Raw genomic sequence first — 22,876 nt, forward strand, 5'->3', positions numbered from 1 at the left:
GCCTGTAGGGCATGGACAGTCACTTCACCCTTCCGTGCCTCAGTTTCCTCATCTGTAAAAAGGGGACTGTGACCCTTTGGGGCTTCCTCCACCGTCCTTTACTGAGGAAGAGGGTGGGGTGGACACGGGGCAGCCATTTCAACCGCATGCATGGGACACAGAGTGGGAACTGACTCTTACCATGCTGGCATTGACCTGAAAGCTACAGCTGTGGACACAGGAGGTCTGGTTTGTGTTCACAGACGGGCTCAGCTGCCACGGAAGGGTGGGCCTCTCCGCAGCCAATCTGGCCTGGAATTTGGGAAGGAGCAGAGTCCCTGGAAGGGAAGAAGGGTACCTTGATGAACGTTGCACAGAGGCCGGGGAGGGCCCCAAGGGGAGCCGTGTGCACCTGAAGAGGGGTGTGGGCTTCAGCAGGGCCTGGGACAGCCGGGAGCTGGGGGTGGGGGAGGGCAGGCCCTTTCTCCTGAGTGCCATTCTTGGGGCCAAAGCGGATGGCATGAGGCCACCGTGCAGTGAGAGAAAGGAGGGAGACGAGGGCCAGGGGCAGTGTGGCTTGGCACGGAGACCCTCTGCCCGGCTCCTGGACCCGCCGGTCCATGTGGCTGCGAGGTCCTGGCCTGGTTGAGCCACGTGGGGAGCGTGGGCCTTGGGCGGGCGAGTTCCCGTTCCTCTCCTCGGAGCACAGGGTCAGGGGGAAGTGGGGGCAGCGCGACTCTCCCCTGCATGGCCCCCTGACCCTGGGCAAACGTGGGGAGAGATGGCGCCTGAGCCCCGATGGAAGCTGTCAGTGGGCCCTGGCACACATTCTCCCACGGGGGCGGACTTAGGTCCCAAAGTGACCCCCAGCCTCGCGGCGGCCAGGGCGGGCCGAGTCGTCGGAGCGCGGCGGGACCTGGGGCCAGGTGGACCGCCCCCCGCGGGCTGCGCCCACCCCTGGCAGAGGGGCGGGCTCCGGGCGCGAGGCCCCAGGCGAGGAGGAAGAGGGTGCGGGCGGCGCCTTGGAGGTTCCTGCTGTTCCTGCTTTTGGGGCGGGGGCCTTCCGGGTCACTGTCCCGCCAGCTGTTGGATCTGCACCAGTAACTTCTCCAGGAAAATCCCCCGGAGAGGAGGATCTGCCCGGCGGGGAGGAGCGAGTCCCCCAGCGCGGGGACAGGGCGGGCGGAGCGGGGCCTGGGCCAGGCCTGGTGCCTTTGTGCAAGGACGGGCCCCGGGCTGCCCAGGCTCCTGTGAGCAGGGGTGGAGCGGGGAGGCCGCAGCCCCCGCGGAACACCGGGCGCCCCCGGCCTCCAGCAGTGGGAAGCAGCCCGGGGGCTGACGCTCCCTGCAGGAGCCAGGAGCAAGCAAACAAGCAGCATGAGTGCAGGCGCGGGGACGGGCCGGGGGTGCCTGCGGGTGAAAGGGCGGCTCAAAGGGACAGTCGCTGGAGGCCCGGTCTTGAGGAGGTGCCTGGAGCAGACCCGGGCTGGGCGCTGCGGGGGAGGGAGGAGCTTGCGGAGGCCGGCGGGCGGGAACGGGGGGGGAATTCCAGGTTTTAGGCAAAGAAAGACGGCAGGACTGGGGAAAAGGGATCCTGGACAGGAGACTCCGCAGGAGGAAGGAGGGGGCTGGTAAGTGGGCTCCTTCCAGCTGGGGAGCGGGGCTGGAAGGGGCTGGAGACGCGAGTTTCAACTCATGGGATTTATGGCTTGGAAAGACCCCTCTGCCCTTCGGGGGCGCTGGGGTCCCCAGGGGAGAGATGAGGGCGGCAGCGAGGGCCCCCTCGTGCAGTGAGATGGAGCGAGCTCTCGGTGGGCTGAGGGAAAGAGCAGCCCAGGGGCTTCTAAGAGACCGGGAGGGAACCAGGCTGCTTCCAGGGACAGGGAGGGCCTGGGAGGGGAGAAAGGGCTGAGGAAGCGCTTGGTCAAGTTCAGGGGGAGAGGTCCCTCCGCACTCGCCGTTGTGCCCTGTGTCACCAAGATGTTGTTCCCAAAGTATTCTTTTGGTGTTTTTTTTATTTTTATGTTTTCCTTCTTTTCACAGGTGTTGACCCAAAGTATTTTCTCTCATGCCTGGCCACTCTGCCCTGGACCCTCCACCCAGCCGAATATGACACATCTCCAGAAACCCAGCAGGCGCAAGCCGCAGGGTTGGCCTTAAAATCCTGCTTAAACAGGAGACCCTGGAGGCCTGCTTCAGTGCCACCAGCCTAACCGCCAGGGCTCATCAAAGACGCTGCCCAGATGCATTGAACGTAAGCAAGATCAGCAAAGGTTTATCTCAACTTCAGACTCACTCCCAGAAACTCACTCTTGGGAGCTCTCTGTGGAATTGGGCCCCCCTTCTTCTGGTATTATGTTTTCAAAACTGACAGGGATATGAAAGAAAAACTTATCCAGGAAAGAAAATTGGGTTGAACATTTAACATCTAAGTCTTGCAATAATGGCTATATGTATTTTTGCTAAATAAATCTTCTATTAATCTTTTTTTTTTTTAAGTTTGAGATGTCTGCAGAATGGGCATGTGGTTCATTAGAGTGACCAATACCCCGGTGAGTGACAACACTTTGTGTGCGAGGCTGCCGGCCGCCAGGCCCTCTCTCTCGCTCACTGCTTTGGGGGCATCATTTTGCACAGCCCCTGTGGAGGGTGATTTGGGCTTCCGGGTCAGGCTGACAAATGCAGGAACCTGTGAGGCAGCCATTCTCCTTCCAGGAATGTACCTTATCCATGCTCTACCAGCTATGCAAAGCAACTTGAGTGCCAGACTAGTCACTTCAGTTACAGTAGCAACATACTGGAAACTCCCTAAATGCCCATCGGCAGACACCAGGGAAATCACTGCAGTGCACCCAAACAATGGAGTACTATGTGGCAGTGAAAAAGAATGAGGAAGTTCTCTCTGTTCTCATGTTGACATTCAGGACACATAACGTTAAGTGGAAAAAAGCACAGTGCAGAGCAGAGTTTGTGGTGTGTGTGTGTGTGTGTGTGTGTGTGTGTCTGAGAGAGAGAGAGAGAGGTGAACAGGGTTGGATGGGAACAGAAGTTAGGAAGGAGCTATTTGGCCGTATATCTTGTAAATTTTCATTATGAGGCATGTGAATGTGTTATATTATTAGCATTTTATAACTGAACATTTAACTGAGAAAATGAAAGTGGTGTTGCTGGAGATGGGAGGAGAGAGGAGGAAAATACTTTAGTGTCTCAGGGGTAGGCTCAACCAGCCATGTCCAGCGCCTCTTTGAAGTGGGTTCATCAGCAACCTGTGACTTGGCGTGAAGCCAAGTTCAGCACTGAGGTGCAGACTGTAATCACAGGGCTGAGTTTAACCAAGACTCTGGTTTTGTCAGGCGATCACTATGGAGGATGATAGCTGAGCCGTGGGAGGGGCTTGCCAGGGAGAAGTCATACTGATGGGCAATACCCATACTGACTGCTGCTATACCCAGCAGTCCCTGGTCGCCCCCAGAACTCCCATCCTCTGACCCTGTGCTGCCTTGCAGCCCCTCAGCCCCCCATGCATGCCCCCACCATCCCTGCAGTGAGACCCCACAGCCTCCTGAGATGCCAGGTAAGCCATGCACAGCCAGGTGCTGTGCCTCAGAACTTGCTGCAAAGCTACTTATGCAAGGCGGGGGAAGCCGTCCTGGGAGGCTGTGCAGGTGAGCAGCCAATAAACAAGTGAAAAGAAACCCCCCTCCCTCCTTGTTTGTCTCTCCAGCGCCCTCTACTGACAGTGCACAGCACCGTGCCAGCTGGAGAGAGGGAAAAGTTCCAGAATCCCCAAGCAGGGCAGTGAAAGATGGGCTTGGGTCAGAGGCAGTAGATGGATAGCAGGCAGTTGCTTTCCACATGCACCCTTTTACACACGTTTAACCTTTTCTAAAAATTCCAGTAAATGCAATACATGTATCCTTCCCACAAGTGAAGATGCACTCACGCTGTCTCCAAAATGAGGAGACAGTGAGGACAAGGTGCCAATGGTTACTGTAGCCACTGTTGGCTCTGTTAATTACACCACAAATTCAACCGCAGTCCACTGAATATCTTGTTACCTGAAGACTGAATGGTAACACTAACCTCCAAAAAATTGTGTGTACAATACAGATGCCAGCGAGAGAAAACAGGAAAATGGTTGGCATGTGGAAACAAACACGTGAAAACAAGCAAAGGAAACTAAGCAAAACTACTACACTCCTTGCTTCCGTGACAGTTGGGAGCCGAGGCTTGAAGTCCATGGTTCCTTCTCCCATCACTCATCCTGGATTTTCCCCTCCCTCAGCTAGTTGGTGATCTTTACTTGATGAAACAACCAAAACTTTCATTTCAGAAGGATCTGAGTCCTCAATTTTCCTGCCTTTCTATGGCTGGGGTAGTTTTCCATGAACCTTTTCTATTGGCCATGGAAATAGTCAGAAGTGCCGCAGAGAATGAATGCCCTGATTTCCAGACATAGTAGCAGCTGCCTGGTCTCCCAGGAGAATCAGAACCTATCACTGCAGTCAAGAGAGCAATCATTTTTTAGGTCTTTTGGTGTCATGACAGAATGAGCCCCAGATGGCCAGGTGGCGGCATCATCTTTCAATTTAATGAAACCATTGCTGTGTCTCCTGGTTGAAGGATGTTCCTCTCTGGGACTAAGACCTTCACATTAGCAGAGCTCAAAGTTGCTGCGACAGGAAGCAAAAATCCTGCCAGCTGGTTGTTATTGGGGTAATAGTAAGTGGATCCCCCTCATATCAACTGGTTGCATGGAGTTCTAATTGGGGAAAAGGAGTCAGGCTGGGGGGAGCAGGGAAAGCAAAACAAACAAACAGAAAACAGATAAGCTATAAGCCTGCCTTTCTACATGGCCCAGGACACACAGAGCCCTCCTAAGCAAATAACTCACAATCTTCCTGTGCCCAACTTATCACCAGACCCTCAGCCGATAGACAAATGTAAGTTAGCTCACTGCAACCTTGGCACTATCAGTACTGCGCATGGCCCTCTCCAGCACAAGCACCATCCTATAAAATCCCCCACAAGTCTTTGTCTCCTTGTAGTCAGCTCCCCTTTTGCTGATCTGCCCATTGCTTTCTTGCAATGTATTTTCCTGTGTTCTCTAATAAGCCTGCCTGTCTTTACCTACAACTCTCTTGGTAAATTCCTTTATTGCATGCGCCACTGGTCCTAGTTAGTCACTACCTGTGACAGCTTGGTTTCTGGAGCCATGCATTTTGGCTATAAGGGAAATAGAACCATGTGGTGGCCCCTGATTCAAAGCGTATATGGAATCCTGTAAAATAGAGTCCATCTTTCCTGGGTATTGCCACTCAGTCTTTTGCTGAGGCTAGCTCCTTCTGGGTGATAGAATAAGCAGTAAGATCAGTGAATTCCATGGCCACGAGCCACTGTGGCATTTCCTTGGTGGTGACATGGGTTCCTTGGTCAGAAGCAGCCCTGCATGGACGCCATGATGGTGAAAGGCCTCACGTGAGGCTACAAGCAGCAGTGCTGCAGAAACACTCTGGGTAAGGGAGGCAAAGTGTGTCCCTTCCAGGAAGGTGAGTCCGTGTCCCCTCCACGATGGAAGAGACCAGGACCCACCTGCTACCAGATGCTGGCTGCTGTCTGTGGGGGAAGGTGCCATCAGGCACTCAGTGCTGCTCTCTGGGGTTGTGAGAGGGGGCTGCCAGCAGTGAGATTAGTCAGACCAGCCTGGAGAGATGAGCCCGTGTTGCTGGGCCCATGCGTAGCCTCCATCTTGGTCACCATAAATACATTGTTTGTGGGTTCATTGAAAAAGCACTGGTGTGGCTAGGTAATTGTGTCCCCCCAAATTCATCTTAAAATCATAACTCCCAGTACTGTGGAATGTGGCCCTATTTGGAGCTAGAGTGTTCACAGAGGTAATCAAGTTAGAATGAGGTCATTGGGTGACTCTAATCCAATACGACTGGTGTCCTAAAAAGGGGAAATTTGGAGACAGACACAGGGAGAATGCAGTGTGAGGATGGAGACAGAGATCAGGGTGCTGCTCCTGTCAGAGGCATTCGAACCAGAGTGACTCCATCTTGAATAGGGGCTGGGAAAAATGAGGCTGGGGCCTGCTGGGCTACATTCCCAGGAACTTAGGCATTGTTAGTCGCAAGAGTTTACGGTTGAGGGAGCAGATTAATAATGTTTACTAACAGACCTGGAATGTCCTGATGTCCCAATATCTTGAGAACGCAAGCATTCCTAGTTTAAGACGTTTTGTTTTAAAGATAATAATATCGATTCTTGTGAAAGATGGTAATTACAAAGATTAATCCTCTATCACAAACCCTTGTAGTAAAGCACATCTCCTATGATTTTCGTATCTTAAACAGGCATCGTACTTAGGCTGGGCTTGGTCCTCCTTTTACTTTAAGGAATGCCCTTCTCTGTCTATAGATTAGTCATTCTTTTTTTTTTTTTCTTAAAAAATATATGTATATATTTTGGGGGCTCTATTTTACAGGATAATATATATATATGTATGTATCTTTTGTATATATATTTGTGTTACAGGCCGAAAGAATGAGGGTGGTGATCAGCTCAGTATACCACTGGAGGCTCTATGAGTAAACAGCAAACTGTTTCTCATAAATGCGGAATGTCGGCAAACTGACAAACTGTGTCTGCCACCCAGAAGGGATGCTGAGGGCAGTCACTCCCCAAACGCAGTGTTTCTTGGGATTAGGTACATCTGAAGCCTGTTAGGAATAACATGAACCTGTTATCAACTAGCAGCCGGCCAGTCACTACCTCCTCCTCCCTGCTCTTGCTACCCAGTAAATATGAAGGGCTGTGGAAGCTCAGGGGCTGCCTTTGCTCACTAGAAGCAGGGAGCTCTCTTCATCCTTCCCTGGACAGTTCCTTTAAAACAGTTTCTTTTGTCTTCACTTTTCATTTCTACGTTTGTCTCTTCGTTCAGTCTTGTAATGACGGTCTCAAGTAGTAAAAGTAGTAATTGTTGTGGGGATGATCTCAAGTAGTAACCGTGGCAGTCAGCCACATATTTGTATATATATATTTACAGGATACAAATGATATATATATATATATTTGAAGACAGAGTCTCACTCTGTTGCTCAGGCTTGAGTGCGGTGGCACAATCCTGACTCACTGCAACCTTTGCCTCCCAGGTTCAAGCAATTCTTGTGCCTCCGCCTCCCGAGTAGCTGGGATTACAGGCACACACCACCACACCCTGCTAATTTTTGTATTTTTAGTAGAGATGGGGTTTCACCATGTTGGCCAGGCTGGTCTTGAACTCCTGACCTCAGGTGATCTGTCTGCCTTGGTTTCCCAAAGTGCTGGGATTACAGGCGTGAGCCACCGGTCCTTGCCAAAAAAAAAATATATATATATATATAATATATATTTTATGTTTTATATATATAAATATAAAATATATATTTAAATATAAAATATATATTTTATATTTTATGTTATATATATATATATAAATATAAAACAGGCATGAGCCACTGGGCCTGGCCAAACATATATATATATAACAGGCATGAATGGGCCTGGCCAAAATATATATATATATATTTTATAGAGACAGGGTCTTACTATGTTGTCCAGGGTAGTCTCAAACTCCTGGGCTCAAGCAGTCCTCCTGCCTTAGCCTCCCAACATGCTGGGATTACAGGCATGAGCCACCATGCCCATCCAGGAGTAGCTATTCTTTCATTCCTTTACTCTCTTAATAAACCTGCAGCTAGGTGTGGTGGCTCACACCTGTAGTCCCAGCACTTTGGAAGGTCGAGGCGGGCAGATCGCGTGAGTCCAGGAGTTTGAGACCAGCCTGGGCAACATGGTGAAACCCTGTCTCTGTGAAAAATTTAAAAAATTAGCCAAGCATGGTGGTGTGCACCTGTAGTTTCAGCGGAGGTGGGATGATCACCTGAGCCTGGGAGGTGGAGGTTGCAGTGAGCCAAGATCATGCCACTGCACTCCAGCCTGGGTGACAGAGTGAGACCCTATTTCAAAAGATAAAATACATAGAATAAAACAAACTTGCTTTCACTTTGCACTGTGGAATTGCCTCTAATTCTGTCTTGTGTGAGATCTGAGAACACTCTCTTGGGGTCTGCATTGGGACCCCTTTCCGGTAACACTTCTACAAGCCAAGAAAGGCCAGAGATTGCCAGAAAACCCCCACAGCTGGGAGACGGCCTGGGATGGAGTCTCCCTTACTTCCTCGGAAGGAGGCAATTAGCTGACACCTTGACCCCAGACTTCTAACTTCCAGAACTGGGAGATAGCACCTTTTTAGGGCCTAAGCACCCCCAGCTTGTGGCACTTTGTTGCAGCATTCCTAGGAAACACACAGCGTCTGGCTGATGACTTCACAGAACTTCCTTCTTTTACCTGATTCAGCCTCTTCTGAAGAGGACACCCTTTGGTGAGCATTTATATGATGTGCAAATGTTTCTATATTCTGTGTCCATTTTGAGAGGCTGACTACGTACTTCTTCCCCAGACATCCTTGTTACCAAACTTCCAATCCTTTTCTTCCAGGTCCCTGAACATCCAACCAAACTGTTAGCAGCTGTTTCTAAGTGGGCACAGATTTGTACCTCTGGGCATCTCTCTGTCTGCATGTAGTGGACAGCCGAGTGAATGGCTCAAACTGTACGCCTAGGGAGGGTTCCTTCGCTACCGGGGCTCAGCCAGTGGAGCTGTGGTACTCATGTCTACTTTTGGGGGAACTGGCATAGCATGCCGAGCCCTCTGTCACCAGGCTCGAGTTTCTTCCTCAGCCAACTGGGTGTGAGGAGTACCCGGGGAGGCTGGAGGCATGGATGGGGAAGGGAGACAGGGCAGCAGGGGTAGGTGCTGAGGGAGTCTGGGCCACCTGCCTTCCCTGTGAAGTTCCCATGCCTTCTGGACCCACCCCAGCTTGCCTCTACCGCGTACATGGACTGAGAGGCTATCGCTGCAGATCCCACGCCTTGTGGCTGGGTGGGTCCAACAATGCCCGGCCCCTAATGGGAACTAGGCTGAATGATCACCTAATGACACAGGGGTGGGCGTTCAGACTCGAATCCCAGTAGAAAGCCAGAAGCAGTTTCTCAGAAGGAAACTAGTTATCTACAGAAGAGAGCACAGAATTGCTCCACAATTCTAGAGGTCCGGACTGCAATTTTCCCATTGGCGCTTGTCATGGATATGTTGAGCAGCAGCGGCTCACAGGGCTGGGCGGCACAGCGGCTTGTACGCATAGAGCAGCCCAGGCCTGCAGAACCTCCTCTTGCTCAGCCTCTTATGGAAACTGGCTGCCTTATGGGGCACTCAGGAGATGGGTCATGGTAACACACTAAAACGTGTTGGGCCAGCTTGGTGGCTCACACCTATAATCCCAACACTTTGGGAGGCTTAGGCACAAGGATTGGTTGAGGCCAGAAGTTTGAGATCAACCTGGGCAACACAGTGAGACCCCCAAAAGCCCTTCCAAGCATTTGCCTCTTTTTTCATAGTAGGTAGTGGGAGGTGTAGCAACTTGCCTTCACCTTAGAGTGAATATTTCAAAATTCTCCAGCCCAAATACCCCCTAAGAAGCTTAGAAATCATAGGTCCCAAATTTGGGGGGATTTATCCCCCATCTTCTAGCTGACATATGTTTTATTAAAGCTTCTAGAGGATGTGCTATTTCTTATCAGATCCAATCAGCTTTATATCACCAATGCAGGGGGCCAGTGTAGTGGTGTGTGGAATGTTAAATAATAAAGATCAATTTGGCCAGGCGCAGTGGCTCACGCCTGTAATCCCAGCACTTTGGGAGGCCAAGGCGGGCAGATCACTTGAGATCAGGAGTTCGAGAACAGCCTGGTCAACATGGTGAAACCCTGTCTCTACTAAAATACAAAAATTAGCCAGGTATGGTGGCCCACGCCTGTAATCCCAGCTACTTGGGAGGCTGAGACAGGAGAATCGCTTGAACCCAGGAGGCGGAGGCTGCAGTGAGCCAAGATCCCGCCACTGCACTCCAGCCTGGGTGATAGAATGAGACTCCGTCTCTAAATAAATAAATAAAGATCAATTCATAGAGATGGAAAGTAGAATGGGGGTTGCCAAGGGTTGGGGACAATGGGGATTTATTGTATGATGGGTGCAGAGCTCCAGTTTTGCAAGGTGAAAGGAATTCTGAAGATGGGTGGTGATGATGGTTGCACGACAATGTGAGTGTGCTGAATGCCACTGAAGTGTAGACCTAAAAATGGTGAAAATCATGAGTTTTATGTTATGTATGTTTCACCACAATTTAATAAATAAATACAAAGTATAAAGGAAAAAAGGAACTGAAGCATGGATTAAAATAAAGGATTTTCATGTTGTTTGACTACATTTTAGAAAGCAGTGTGTTAGGATCTTGATACTGTAAGAATGGTTAAGATACTAGCAGCATGGGCACTGCCGGGAAAGGTTTTAGAAAGTCAGAATGCCTGCCTCAGCTGGGTGCAGTGGCTCACACCTGTAATCTCAGCACCTTGTTAGAGCAAGGCGGGCAGGTTGGTTAAGTCCAGGAGTTCGAGACCAGCCTGGGAAACACAATGAGATCTCATCTCTACAAAAAATTAGCCAGCATGGTGGTGTGCACCTGTAGTCCCAGCTACTTGGGAGGCTGAAATGGGAGGATCACTTGAGCCTGGGAAGTGGAGGCTGCAGTGAGCTGAGATGGTGCCACTGCACTCCAGCCTGGGTGGCAGAGTGAGACCCTGTCTCAATCAATCAATCAATCAATCAATCAGTAAAAAGAATGCCTTCCTCAGACCTACTAGATCAGAGTCTGCAATTGTACAATCCCCAGGTGACTCATACAAATTAAATATTTATCTGAGCTTTTTTTGAAGTATAAGATACAAACAATAAAGCTTACTTAAATACAAAAATAAAAGATAACAAAGCCCTTTCAGCCGGAACCGCCGTTTTCCAGTAATTCGCCAAAATGACGAACACAAAGGGAAAGAGGAGAGGCACCCGATGTATGTTCTCCAGGCCTTGTGGAAAACATGGAATTTTTCCTTTGGCCACGTACATGCGAATGTGTAAGAAAGGTGATACTGTAGACATCAAGGGAATGGGAACTGTTCAAAAAGGAAGCCCCACAAGTGTCACCATGGCAAAGCTGGAAGAGTCTACAGTGTTCCCCAGCATGCTGTTGGCATTGCTGTAAACAAACAAGTTAAAGGCAAGATTCCTGCCAAGAGAATTAATGAGCGTATTGAGCACATGAAGCACTCTAAGAGCCGAGACAGCTTCCTGAGACGCGTGAAGGAAAATGATCAGAAAAAGAAAGAGGCCACAGAGAAAGGTACCTGGGCCGGGCACTGTGGCTCACGCCTGTAATCCCAGCACTTTGGGAGGCTGAGGCGGGTGGATCATCTGAGGTCAGGAGTTCGAGACCAGCCCGGCCAACATGGTGAAACCTCGTCTCTACTAAAAATACAAAAAATTAGCCGGGCGTGATGGCACGCACCTGTAATCCCATCTACTCAGGAGGCTGAGGCAGGAGAATCACTTGAACCCGGGAGGCGGAGGTTGCAGTGAGCCAAGATCACGCCATTGCACTCCAGCCTGGGCAACAAGAGTGAAACTCCATCTCAAAAACAAAAAAACAAAAAAACAAAAAAAGAGAAAGGTACCTGGGTTCAACTAAGCTCCAGGCTGCTCCACCCAAAGATGCACACTTTGTGAGAACCAACAGGAAGGAGCCCGAGCTGCTGGAACCTATTCCCTGTGAATTCATGGCATAATAGGTGTTAATAAAATAAAAGACCTCTGGACTGTAAAAAAAAAAAAAGATAACAAAGATACCTGTGGACTATATTATAGCAGAAGCCAGGATTCATGTAGTTAAGACATGAAGGTGTACTGTTGGCCCTGCCAGGTAAAAGCAACTTGTTTTTGCAAATTAGTATGGAAAATAAGACATTAGCTAGGCCAATAGCTGCATACCAAGTGCCAGGGACCAGGTGGATTTGCACCAGTAAAAGTGCTACGTCTGGGACAGCAGCCGCGAGTGCAGTCAACCACCTGATCACGTTTATTACAGGTCACAGTCATTCTCCAGGGTTTGTCCAGCATCTGCATGGGTTGAACTGGTGGGTTCTACGGCATGGGAATGTAATAGATAGCCACATCTCTGCTTCTTTCAAGCCTTTAGTGGTGGCATTAATCTCTGCAATTGCCCAGAGATGCAGTCAAGGCCAGGATGAGAGGGAAGCTAGTGAGGTACCAGGGCACAAAATGGAAGGATATCAGGATGATGCCAGAGCTGAGCCTGCACTACATTCTGTGCCCAAGATGCATTACTATTTTTTTTTCTTTTTTCTTTTTTTTGAGACAGTCTCACTCTGTTTCCCAGGCTGGAGTGCAGTGATGCAATCATAGTTCACTGTAACTGCGGACTCCTGGGCTCAACAATCCTCCCTCCTCAAAGCTCCCTCCCGCCTGTAGCTAGGACTACAGGCCTGTGCCTCATTGTCCAGCTAATTAAAAAAATTATTGTAGAAATGGGGTCTTGCCATATGGCCCTGGCTGGTCTCAAACCCCTGGCCTCAAACAATCCTCCTGCTTCAGCCTCCCAAAGCACTGGGATTACAGGTATGAGCCACCATGCCAGGCCTATATGTTACTGCTAAGGAGACCCTCACTCCAAGGCTGTGCAAGTGCAGTGCTGAAATTTAACACATGAATTCACCGTTGGTGGGACTGTAACCTAGAACAAACTTTGCAGAAGGCATTTGATAGTTTATTTTAAAAAAATTAATTCCGGCTGGGCACGCCTGTAATCCCAGCACTTGGCGAGGCTGAGGCAGGTGGATCACGAGGTCAGGAGTTTGAGACCAGCCTGGCCAACATGGTGAAACCCATCTCTACTAAAAATACAAAAATTAGCTGGGTGTGGTGGCGAGTGCCTGTAATCCCAGCCATTCGGGAGGCTGAGGCAGGAGAATCGTTTGAACCCGGGAGGCAGAGGTTGCAGTGAGCCGAGATTGCGCCATTGCACTCTAGCCTGGGTGACGGGTAAGACTCCATCTCAAAAAAAAAAAAAAAATTAATTCCAAGGTTTCAAATTGTCACTTCTCACAAATTTGTTTTTTTCTGTGAATTTTAAATTTTTGATTTACATTTTTGCCAGAGTAGTACATCAACATAGTTTCAAAAATCAAATAACAGCTCTAGAACTTATATTACCATGTCCATCCTGCGCCCCCTGCCACCACCCCAGGCAGCCCCTTTCACCTCTACCCGTGTCTCTGGTCCTTCTTGAGTTTTAGTTTTGAATGTTCTGTATTGAGTTGTTACTATGGAGGTCTTGAACAATTCTTTTAAAACATATTACCAGATTTTTCATAGCTTTAGGCAATATTGTGAATCAGACCCTTTCCCCCTAAAAATTATCTAACTAGGTCCTCAGTGTAAAATGTAAACCTACTGAGTTTTTCATATTTGTATTATAATCAGTGACCTTTCCAGATGGTGATATTTGTTCTAAGAGGCTTTTGGTTTAGTCTCTGATTTTCTGGGTGAACAATCCTGTCATTTGGGGGATTATACATTCATATATGCACTGTGTCACGTCTGCATAAGACACGTGTACCCTGTCTAATGGCACGTATAAGATGCGTATAAACTGCTGGTATACAATCAATTGTTTGTTAGGGGTGCCAACAAATGACCTACCGAGGCACAAGCTGAGAGAGGCAGGCAGGCGAAGATCAAATATAATCATCATTCCTGAAAAAGCCACTGTGAAGAATTTGGCTGTCATCTGCAGCCCACGGCTATGTGAGCACCACCAGCGACAGACAGATGCTTTAACGCAGATGTGGGCAGCAGTGCTTCCCCCCTTGGAGACATAAGAAGGAGAAACACTGAATAAATGTAACAAGTTAAAGCACAGAGAAATGGGCTTAATACCTTCACCCATCTGCCAGTCAGGTGAGTTCTCCTTCGCCTGGGATAGGGGTTGGAAAGGGAGAGACAGACGAGGCCAGGTCATAGCTCTGGCAGATCCTACACAGGGACAAAGCATGCTGGCACCCCGCTCTGCCCATGGGCTTCGTCTCCACATGGCATCTTGGAGCAATTCCTGTTTTTCTTTCTCTCTCTCTTTTTTTGTTTTTGAAAGCAGCTGACAGTACTCTATTGTTTGGGTGCACTGCAATGGTTTCCCTGGTGTCTGCTCCTGGGCATTTAGGGAGTTTCCAGTATTTTGCTACTATAATTGAAATGATTTAGCCCGGGACTGAAGTCAGTTTATGGGTTTTTTCTGTGTGTGTGTTTTGTGTTTTTGTTTGTTTGTTTTGTTTTTTGTTTGTTTTGAGTTGGAGTCTCGCTCTGTAGCCCAGGCTGGAGTGCAATGGTGCAATCTCAGCTCACTGCAACCTCCGCCCTCTGGGTTCAAGTGATTCTCCTGCCTCAGCCTCTTGAGTAGCTCGGACTACAGGCACCTGCCACCACGCCCGGCTAATTTTTGTATTTTTAGTAGAGACCGGGTTTCACCATGTTGGCCAGGCTGGTCTCGAACTCCTGGCCTTAAGTGATCCGCCTGCCTCGGCCTCCCAAAGTGCTGGGATTACAGGAGTGAGCCACTGCACCCGGCCACTTTGCATAGCTGTTAGAGAATGAATAAGATACATTCTTGGAAGGGGAATGGCTGGCTGACAGTTTCCTGCATTTGTCAGCCTGACCCATGAGCCCAAATCACCCTCCACAGGGGCTGTGCAAAATGATGCCCCCAAAGCAGTGAGTGAGATGGCCTGGCGGCCGCCATTATAAATATTAACTATTCAACTAAGATCAAATGGTACCTGGAGATGGGGGAGCAGGGAAGAATGAGAGGGATGGGTCACCCAGGGGCATGGTGAATCCTTTGGTGGTGGTGGATATGCTCATTATGCTGATTGTTGTGATACTTTCACAAGTATATACACATGTGCAAATTAATTAAACACATACTTTACATATGTGCAGCTTATTGCATGTCAGTTATATCTCAATAAAGTTGTTTAAAAATCATAAAAAATTAGTTTTTTGGTCCCATCAGATTGTCAAAAAAATAAACAAACAAGGTGGCCGGGCATGGTGGCTCACGCCTGTAATCCCAGCACTTTGGGAGGCCAAGGTGGGCGGATCACGAGGTCAGGAGATTGAGACCATCCTGGCTAACACGGTGAAACCCCGTCTCTACTAAAAGTACAAAAAATTAGCCGGGCTTGGTGGCGGGCGCCTGTAGTCCCAGCTACTCGGGAGGCTGAGTCAGGGGAATGGCGTGAACCCAGGAGGCGGAGCTTGCAGTGAGCGGAGTTCGCGCCACTGCACTCCAGCTTGGGCGACAGAGCGAAACTCCATCTCAAAAAAAAACAAAAAAACAAAAAACAAAAAACAAGCAAGGTAATTGCCTCTAGTCCTGGCAACTTGTAAGGAAGCCAGCTCCCTATCTGTGAAAGAATGAATTGGCATATGGAATTAATTTTTGAACTATTTATTTGAAAAGTATTTCTGTTCTTTGTGGAAGAAAAATTATATTGCTCCTCCTTCAGCTGTTATAACTAAGATCCTATTAATGCATTTCATTTTTGACTGGGTAAAACCGAATTCCATGGGTTTGCTTTTTGCTTCTCAGGTAACTAATGAATTTTCAGATCCTCTCCTTAAAAATGAAAATGTGCATTAACAAAAAAAAATCTAAGAGAGGGTTAAAGATTTCTCCTTTCCCCTGAAACCGTGGAGGAGAGATATTCCAAATGATAAAGGTTGATCACAGAATTTGATTGGATAAGGTGTGGAATTAAGACCATTTACAAGAGTATAAATCTTGTTTTCCTATGGGAAATTAGAACTTGTGTGAAACTTTGTAACTGTTATCAGCTTTCCAATCTCTTGATTACCATGAACTGTTATTGAAACAGAAGAGCCTTGCAGTGTTTCTAAGGCTTTAGAGTCTGAGGCCATGGTTTTTGAAAATAACTTCAAATAAAAACCTGGAATTCTGGCTGGGCGCGGTGGCTCTCACCTGTAATCCCAGCACTTTGGGAGGCCAAGGCGGGTGGATCGCCTGAGGTCAGGAGTTTGAGAAACCCCGAACTCCTTTAGTAGAGAGACCCCGTCTCTACTAAAAATACAAAATTAGCCGGGTGTGGTGGCAGACGCCTGTAATCCCAGCTACTCGGGAGGCTGAGACAGGAGAATCACTTGAACCCGGAAGGCAGAGGCTGCAGTGAGCCAAGATCACACCATGGCACTCTAGCCTGGGCAAGACAGAACGAGATTCTGTCTCAAAACAAACAAACAAACAAACAAACCCTGGGATTCTGCTTGATTGTCTTGATAACCTGCTGCCTTAGTAGCCCTGTTATAATCACATTTCTGGATTCTTAAGCCATACAGGTCCCTGGGAGAGTCCTCAGAAAAACGAGATGGTTTGCATCCCTGCTGAAATGTTTTTACCTTAGTAAAGAGATTTCTTATCCTAGGCTGGGTGCGGTGGCTCACACCTGTAATCCCAGCACTTTGGGAGGCCGAGGTGGGTGGATCACCTGACGCCGGGAGTTCGAGACCAGCCTGATCAACATGGAGAAACCCTGTCTCTACTAAAAATACAAAATTAGCCAGGCGTGGTGGTGCATGCCTGTAATCCCAGCTACTTGGGAGGCTGAGGCAGGTGAATCGCTTGAACCCAGGAGGTTGTGGTGACCCAAGATCATGCCCTTGCACTCCAGTCTAGGCAATAAGAGCAAAACACCGTCTCAAAAAAAAAAAAAAAAAAAAAAAGAGAGAGATTTTGTATCTTAATAAAGAGATATTGAACAGTATCTTTGAGGTAATAATTCTACTTGTAGGGAATGTAAGTTATCAGAAATAATAGGACAAACCTTTGTCATTATTCATACAAGGATTCTCGTTGTAGGGAAAACTAGAAACTCCCAAACTATCCAGCAAGAAGGAAAGAGGAAAACAGTTATACTACACAATGCAGTGTGGCCATTCACACAAGGAGGCAGATCTGTTTCCACTGATCTGGAAAAGCATCCGTGACATGACATTAGTGAAAAATGCAAATTTGTAGAACATTATCTGTGCAGAATGGCTGTGCTAATATAGATGCGTTGGCACCAAAATGTTCAAGGGGAAGGGGAAGGTGGCAGGATCCAATCTGTACTTCACGTAATCCTTTAAAATGTGTGGGATGGTGGGTGAGTCTTCTCTGTATAGATTTTTGCAAACAAGATGGTATTTTGCATAAATATAGTGGGGAAAGGCATTTAAGACATATTCATGCCTGTAGTGCTTGAGTAATTTAAAATTTCTTATTTTGATATTTAATTTGAACATTTTCTATAAGAAGTGCTTTTAAAACTAGAAAAAAATTTTTTTAAGTCTGTGTAATAAATTCCTACGGCTTTACTTAAATAAGGGTGACTAGGATTTTTCTTGAATATGAACCTGTCACATGGCTGGTTGTATGTTGAGGCCAGAGGGTGGGACCATCCCTGAGGGCCAGGCTGGGACATCTCCCCACGAGGTTGGTCAGTCCCTCTGCCAGCTCATCCATGAAGAGTTCAACCCAGGTCAGGGCCTGGGCCCTGGCAGGCTGGAGGCTTAGCCTGGCAGGCCCTTCCCTTTTCAAAGGCCGGCACTGTCAGGCACTTTGGTCCAGACTCCAGGCCTGCAGAGGCACAGAGCGCACCAAGGGGGGCAGTGGGAGGGGCCAGGGTGCGACCCCAGGACAGGCTGGGACCCCAGGACAGGCCCAGACCCCAGGACAGGCCCGGACCCCAGGACAGGCCGGGACCCCAGGACAGGCCCGGACCCCAGGACAGGCCGGGACCCCAGGACAGGCCCGGACCCCAGGACAGGCCGGGACCCCAGGACAGGCTCGGACCCCAGGACAGGCCGGGACCCCAGGACAGGCTCGGACCCCATGACAGGCCGGGACCCCTGGACAGGCTCGGACCCCAGGACAGGCCCGGACCCCAGGACAGGCCGGGACCCCAGGACAGGCTCGGACCCCAGAACAGGCCGGGACCCCAGGACGGGCCGGGACCCCAGGACAGGCTCGGACCCCAGGACAGGCCGGGACCCCAGGACAGGCCGGGACCCCAGGACAGGCTCGGACCCCAGGACAGGCCGGGACCCCAGGACAGGCCCGGACCCCAGGACAGGCTGGGCTCAGGCTTCACTTGTCCTGTGTCCTCTGGGTTGCTCTGTTGTTCCACCGTCCCTGATCCCACAGTAAAATCCTGTCACTCTCACTGCCTGGTCTCTGCCCCTGTTGCGGGTGAATGAGCAGCTTGTCCTGGGTTTGGGGCAGAGAGGCCTGAAGAAGGAGCCTGGGCTGGGGGCAGCCATGCTCATTTGGGGACAGGGCAGGCTTGGTCAGCAGAGGGGTTCCCCACCCGGAGGGCAGCTGATTCTCAGGGTTGGGCAGAATCTGGAACTTCAAGGGCAGGACCCATGTCCTAGGACCAGCTCTGTCCACCCTCCCACATCCTCCATTGCCATGACCTTGGCCCCATCTCCATCAAATAGCCTGGCCCTCATATGTGCAGGAGCCCGGGGGTCCTTCCCGAGCCCAAACACTTTTGCAGTGAAGGGCCCTGCCTAGCTTCACCCCATGCAGGCCTGGGCAGGGGCAACTCTGTCAGGTGCCCTCTGCCCCCAGGTCTTTCCCCTGAAAGCAGCGAGCATCTCAGTCACTCCCACTGCATGGGTGGGTGGAGTTCAGAAGAGTGGGAGAGGAAGGGGAATGCTTACTTTTTCCAAAGCGATCCAAGGATTGTTCTGGAATTGTTTGGCAAGGGCTGTGTGGCCATGTGTTTTTCTAGATTCACTTAAAGAAAAAACAGTGTTGGGGTCCCCAAGGAAATAGGGCATCCAGGCTGCAAGGACAAAAGCCAGGTGGGCTGAGGGGCCGTCGGGGCCAAATCTGTCACGAGGAAGGGAAAACTGAGGCCTGGCCTTGCCGGCCCAGGACCTACCCTGCCCCTTTGCACTGAAGGGAGGGAAGGTCTGAGTCCCCCGGAAGCAGAACTGGGGCCAGCTGGGCAGGGGACAGAAGCTGGGTCACCCCTGGGACACCCAAGCAGAGTGACGCAGCCCCTGGGACGGGCTTGGCTGGGTCTCTCGTTGGCTCTTTTCTCTCCTGTAAGACGAGAACATGGAAAATCCTTCCCCAGGAGCGGGACGGCCCAGCACACTCCCCCATAGCTGGTGGCAACGCCCTGGAATTCCCGGCTGTCACGGCTCTGCCTGCCCCTTTCAGATGCTGTCTCGATGACGTGTGTCCAGGTCGAGCCTGTTCACCAAGCTTCAGCCCTCCCATCCCTCACCCTGGGGACCAAGAGACAGCTCCAGACTAGCCCCGTCTTTCCCGAGGGCTCAGGTGCTTCCCAGCTTCCTCCAAAGGCCAGCAGTCCCAGCGAAGTCCTGGGAAAGGCAGGACAGCCTCAGGCAGCTCCAGCAAAGGCTGTGACCACTACAGGGAGCACCTCTGCCAGGTGGTGGCCCCAAGGACTGCCCAGGACTGTGGGACACTCAGCTTCCCAGGGGGAGAGGCCCCAGCCCACTGTGGGCAGCACAAACTGGCTGTAGAGGAAGCTCTGGAGGCTATGGGAGCCCCTACCCCAGGGCACGCGGGGACTCGGCCAGGTCCAGGCCTTGCGGGAGGCTCTCTGGGGAATTGCAGAGGCGCAGTTTCCCTTCCGCGGAGCTGCTTTCTCACCCTAGTGGTGGGACAAGCCCTCTCCCGGGTCCATCCCTTTCCTGCCCCTTCACCCAGGTCCTGAGTACTTCTTCTGAGCCACGGGTGGGTGATTTATGACCCACTTCTCACTACAGAGGAGCCGGGGCAGCTCGCTAACACCAAGCAATGCAAAAAGTCAGTGCAAGGGAAACACAGACTCCAACGTTTTTCACCAAAGTGCTGGTTGAAACTCTTTTGAAATCCAGGAAGTCTTGTAATCATGTCAACATATAACCTTCTTTTTAAAAAGCACAAGTTTAGTGGCATGGGCCTGTGGTCCCAGCTACTCAGGAGGCCGAGGTGGGAGGATCACTTGAGCCTTGGGGCTTGAGGCTGCAGTGAGCCACAGTCGCAGCACTGCTCTCCAGCCTGGGTGACAGAGCGAGACCCTGTCTCTGAAAAAAATTTAAAAACTTGGAGCTTCCGTCGGACGATCCCCTCAGATCAAGGCACGGAGTTACTTTTTCCAAGTTACTTGGAAAGATTGGCCCTTTGGGTCTTGCATGAGAACTCCATTAGATGAGACCCAAGCAGCATCAAGCCTAGGGTTAACTTTCCCTACTCCTGAGCTGAGACCCTTCTGAGGACCCTTACCAATGCCAGGTGAAGTACGAGTTCTTCCACTCTGGCTGATGGGAACAGGCAACTATTCCCAGCCTTGGGTGAGCACCAGACACTGCGACTTCTAATCCTTTGTGGTGGTTCTTTCCCCAGGCTCAGGCAGGTTCCCCTTGTGCACGTGCTGATCAGTTCTCGGCTGAACACTCGCGGGAAGCTTCTGCAGACCTCCGGCTCCCTCTGTGCAGCGCTTTGCCCTCCTGCTCCGCCCTGTGGACCCTGCCACCTAGGCTTGCCTGGACTCCCAGCTCACTGTGCTCCGCTCAGGAGGAGGCTGGTCCCGTCTCCCTACGCCATGGCCTGGAGACTCTCCACGTGGCTAGCCGGGCACCTCAGGGCTCACCCCACTTGATTCCCGTTTTCCTTCATTGCCTGACGCTCAGTGTCACGAAAGCTCGTCTTGTAGATTTTTCTCTTTCTCAGGGTTGTTTTTTTTTTTAGAGAGAGAGTCTCGTGCTGTCACCCAGGCTCTTGACAGAGTCTTGACAGAGTCTTGTTCTTTTACCCAACGAAGTGCAGTGGTGCAATCTCGGTTCACTGCAACCTCCACCTGCTGGGTTCAAGCAATTCTTGTGCCTCAGCCTCCCGTGTAGCTGGGACTACTGGAGCACAGCACCATGCTCTGCTAATGTAGAGATGGGGTTTTGCCGTGTTGGCCAGGCTGGTCTTGAACTCCTGGCCTCAAGTGATGTGCCAACTTGGCCCCTCAAAGTGCTAGGATTAGAGATGTGAGCCATGCCCAGCCTCAGGTTTTTCAGTTGTTTCAGAGCAGAGGGTAAACCTGGTCCTTGTCCCATTTTGACCAGAATCAGAAGTCCTCTTTGTAGACCAAAAATACAATTCTGAGGCTCCCCATCCATCTGAATGGACTCCACCTCTCAGCCAGGGCACTCCAAAGTTAACCTGAAAAACTGGTTCAGACCATGCCAGGAAGCAGGGTGGGACATGCCTCACGATGCCCTCCTCCCTTTGTGAGTTCTGGAAAAGCCAACCAGTGTTTAATATCAACACAGACCTTAAGTCTGATAAGAAGTATTTATGAGCTATTCTCTCTGAAGCCTGCTACCTGGAGGCTTCATCTGCAGGATAAAAGCTTTGTCTCCACAACCCCTTATCATAACCCAGACATTCCTTTCTATTGATAATAACTCGTGTTTTTTTTTTGAGATGGAGTCTCACTGTCACCCAGGCTGGAGTAAAGTGGCTCAATCTCAGCTCACTGCAGCCTCCGCCTCTCGGATTCAAGTGATTCTCCCGCCTCAGCCTCCCAGGTAGCTGGGATTACAGGCGCCCACCACCACACCCAGCTAATTTTTGTATTTTTAGTAGAGACAGGGTTTTGCCATGTTGGCCAGCCTGGTCTTCAATTCCTGACCTCACGTGATCTGCCTGCCTCAGCCTCCCAAAGTGCTAGGATTACAAGCATGGGCCACCACATCTGGCCGATAATAACTCTTTCAACCAATTACCATCAGAAAAATTTTAAATTAAGTCTACCTATAACTTGGAAGTCCCCCACTTGAAGTCATCCCACCTTTCTAGACTGAACCAACGTATTTCTTATATGAATCTGATTGATGTCTCAGGTCTCCTGAAATGTATAAAACAGAGGCTACACCCTGGTCCCCTTGGGCACAAGGGCTGGGTCATGGGCCATGGTCACTTATATTTGGTTCAGAATAAATCTCTTCGAATCTTTCACCGAGTTTGACTCTTTTCGTTGACATCTTACGTGGTTTAAAACTGTGAGAGACTGTCTTAAAATCTGAATTGAGTCTGTTTAACTGAACTGTCAGAAATTACCAGTGACTTCTGTTGCAACAGGAAGATAAGACAGTGAACGGTTTTGTTTTTAACTATTTCTTTCTTTCTTTCTTTCTTTTTTTTTTTTAGACAGAGTCTTGCTCTGTCACCCAGGCTAGAGTGCAGTGGCGCGATCTCAGCTCACTGCAACCTCCACCTCCTGGGTTTAAGAGATTCTCCTGCATCAGCCTCCCGAGTAGCTGGGATTACAGGCAGCCACCATCAAGCTTGGCTAATTTTGGAATTTTTAGTAGAGACAGGGTTTTGTCATGTTGGCCGGGCTGGTCTTGAAATCAAGACCTCAAGTGATCTACCCGCCTTGGCCTCCCAAAGGGCTGGGATTACAGGTGTGAGCCATTGCGCCCGGCCTGTTTTTAACTATTTCTAAGTTTTCACAGGTCTGCGAAGAACAGGCATTTAAGGAGAGAAATGCAAGAGTTCTCTGCCGCTGAATTCCCCCACCTGGCACACGATATGAGGTGCGTGCATGTCGGGACAGTTACAAAGCCTCACTCAACACGAAGTCAGGATCTCTTCCTTCTCCTTGGCCGCCAGGAGTCTGGGAGAGCCGAAATGACAATTTACAGCAAGAGTCCATCCACTTTTGCGTTCCCTCCTGGCCACTGAAAATCCGCCGTGTTCTCCCCACAGGAGCAGGGGATCCCAGTGCTGGGTTGTGCTGCAGAAACCCCCAAGGGGTCT

The 22,876-nt window shown here is 50.0% G+C and overlaps 1 protein-coding gene and 1 pseudogene across 1 annotated transcript; both read left to right on the forward strand.

Annotated features, from left to right (window-relative positions):
- Positions 1–599: 599 nt before the first annotated feature.
- On the forward strand, positions 600–2,466 carry LOC117975903 (collagen alpha-1(I) chain-like). The gene is made up of 3 exons (XM_055097425.1): positions 600–750; positions 850–1,445; positions 2,023–2,466. The coding sequence occupies exons 1-3, from the start codon at positions 600–602 to the stop codon at positions 2,137–2,139; spliced, it is 864 nt and encodes a 287-aa protein (XP_054953400.1). The 3' UTR covers positions 2,140–2,466.
- Positions 2,467–10,948: 8,482 nt separating this feature from the next.
- LOC134728928 (large ribosomal subunit protein eL21-like) lies at positions 10,949–13,250 on the forward strand (annotated as a pseudogene).
- The last annotated feature ends 9,626 nt before the right edge of the window (positions 13,251–22,876 follow it).

The sequence above is a fragment of the Pan paniscus genome, chromosome 15 (genome assembly GCF_029289425.2).
Source record: "Pan paniscus chromosome 15, NHGRI_mPanPan1-v2.0_pri, whole genome shotgun sequence".
Taxonomy (NCBI): domain Eukaryota; kingdom Metazoa; phylum Chordata; class Mammalia; order Primates; family Hominidae; genus Pan; species Pan paniscus.

What these genes read in the sequence shown, in the direction of transcription:
- LOC117975903 (XM_055097425.1), top strand. Translation starts at nt 600, where the DNA reads ATGTGGCTGCGAGGTCCTGGCCTGGTTGAGCCACGTGGGGAGCGTGGG. An exon ending in CCCCCTGACCCTGGGCAAAC is followed by an intron (nt 751 to 849) that starts GTGGGGAGAGAT and finishes AGTGACCCCCAG; the next exon opens with CCTCGCGGCGGCCAGGGCGG. An exon ending in GGAGGCCCGGTCTTGAGGAG is followed by an intron (nt 1,446 to 2,022) that starts GTGCCTGGAGCA and finishes TTCTTTTCACAG; the next exon opens with GTGTTGACCCAAAGTATTTT.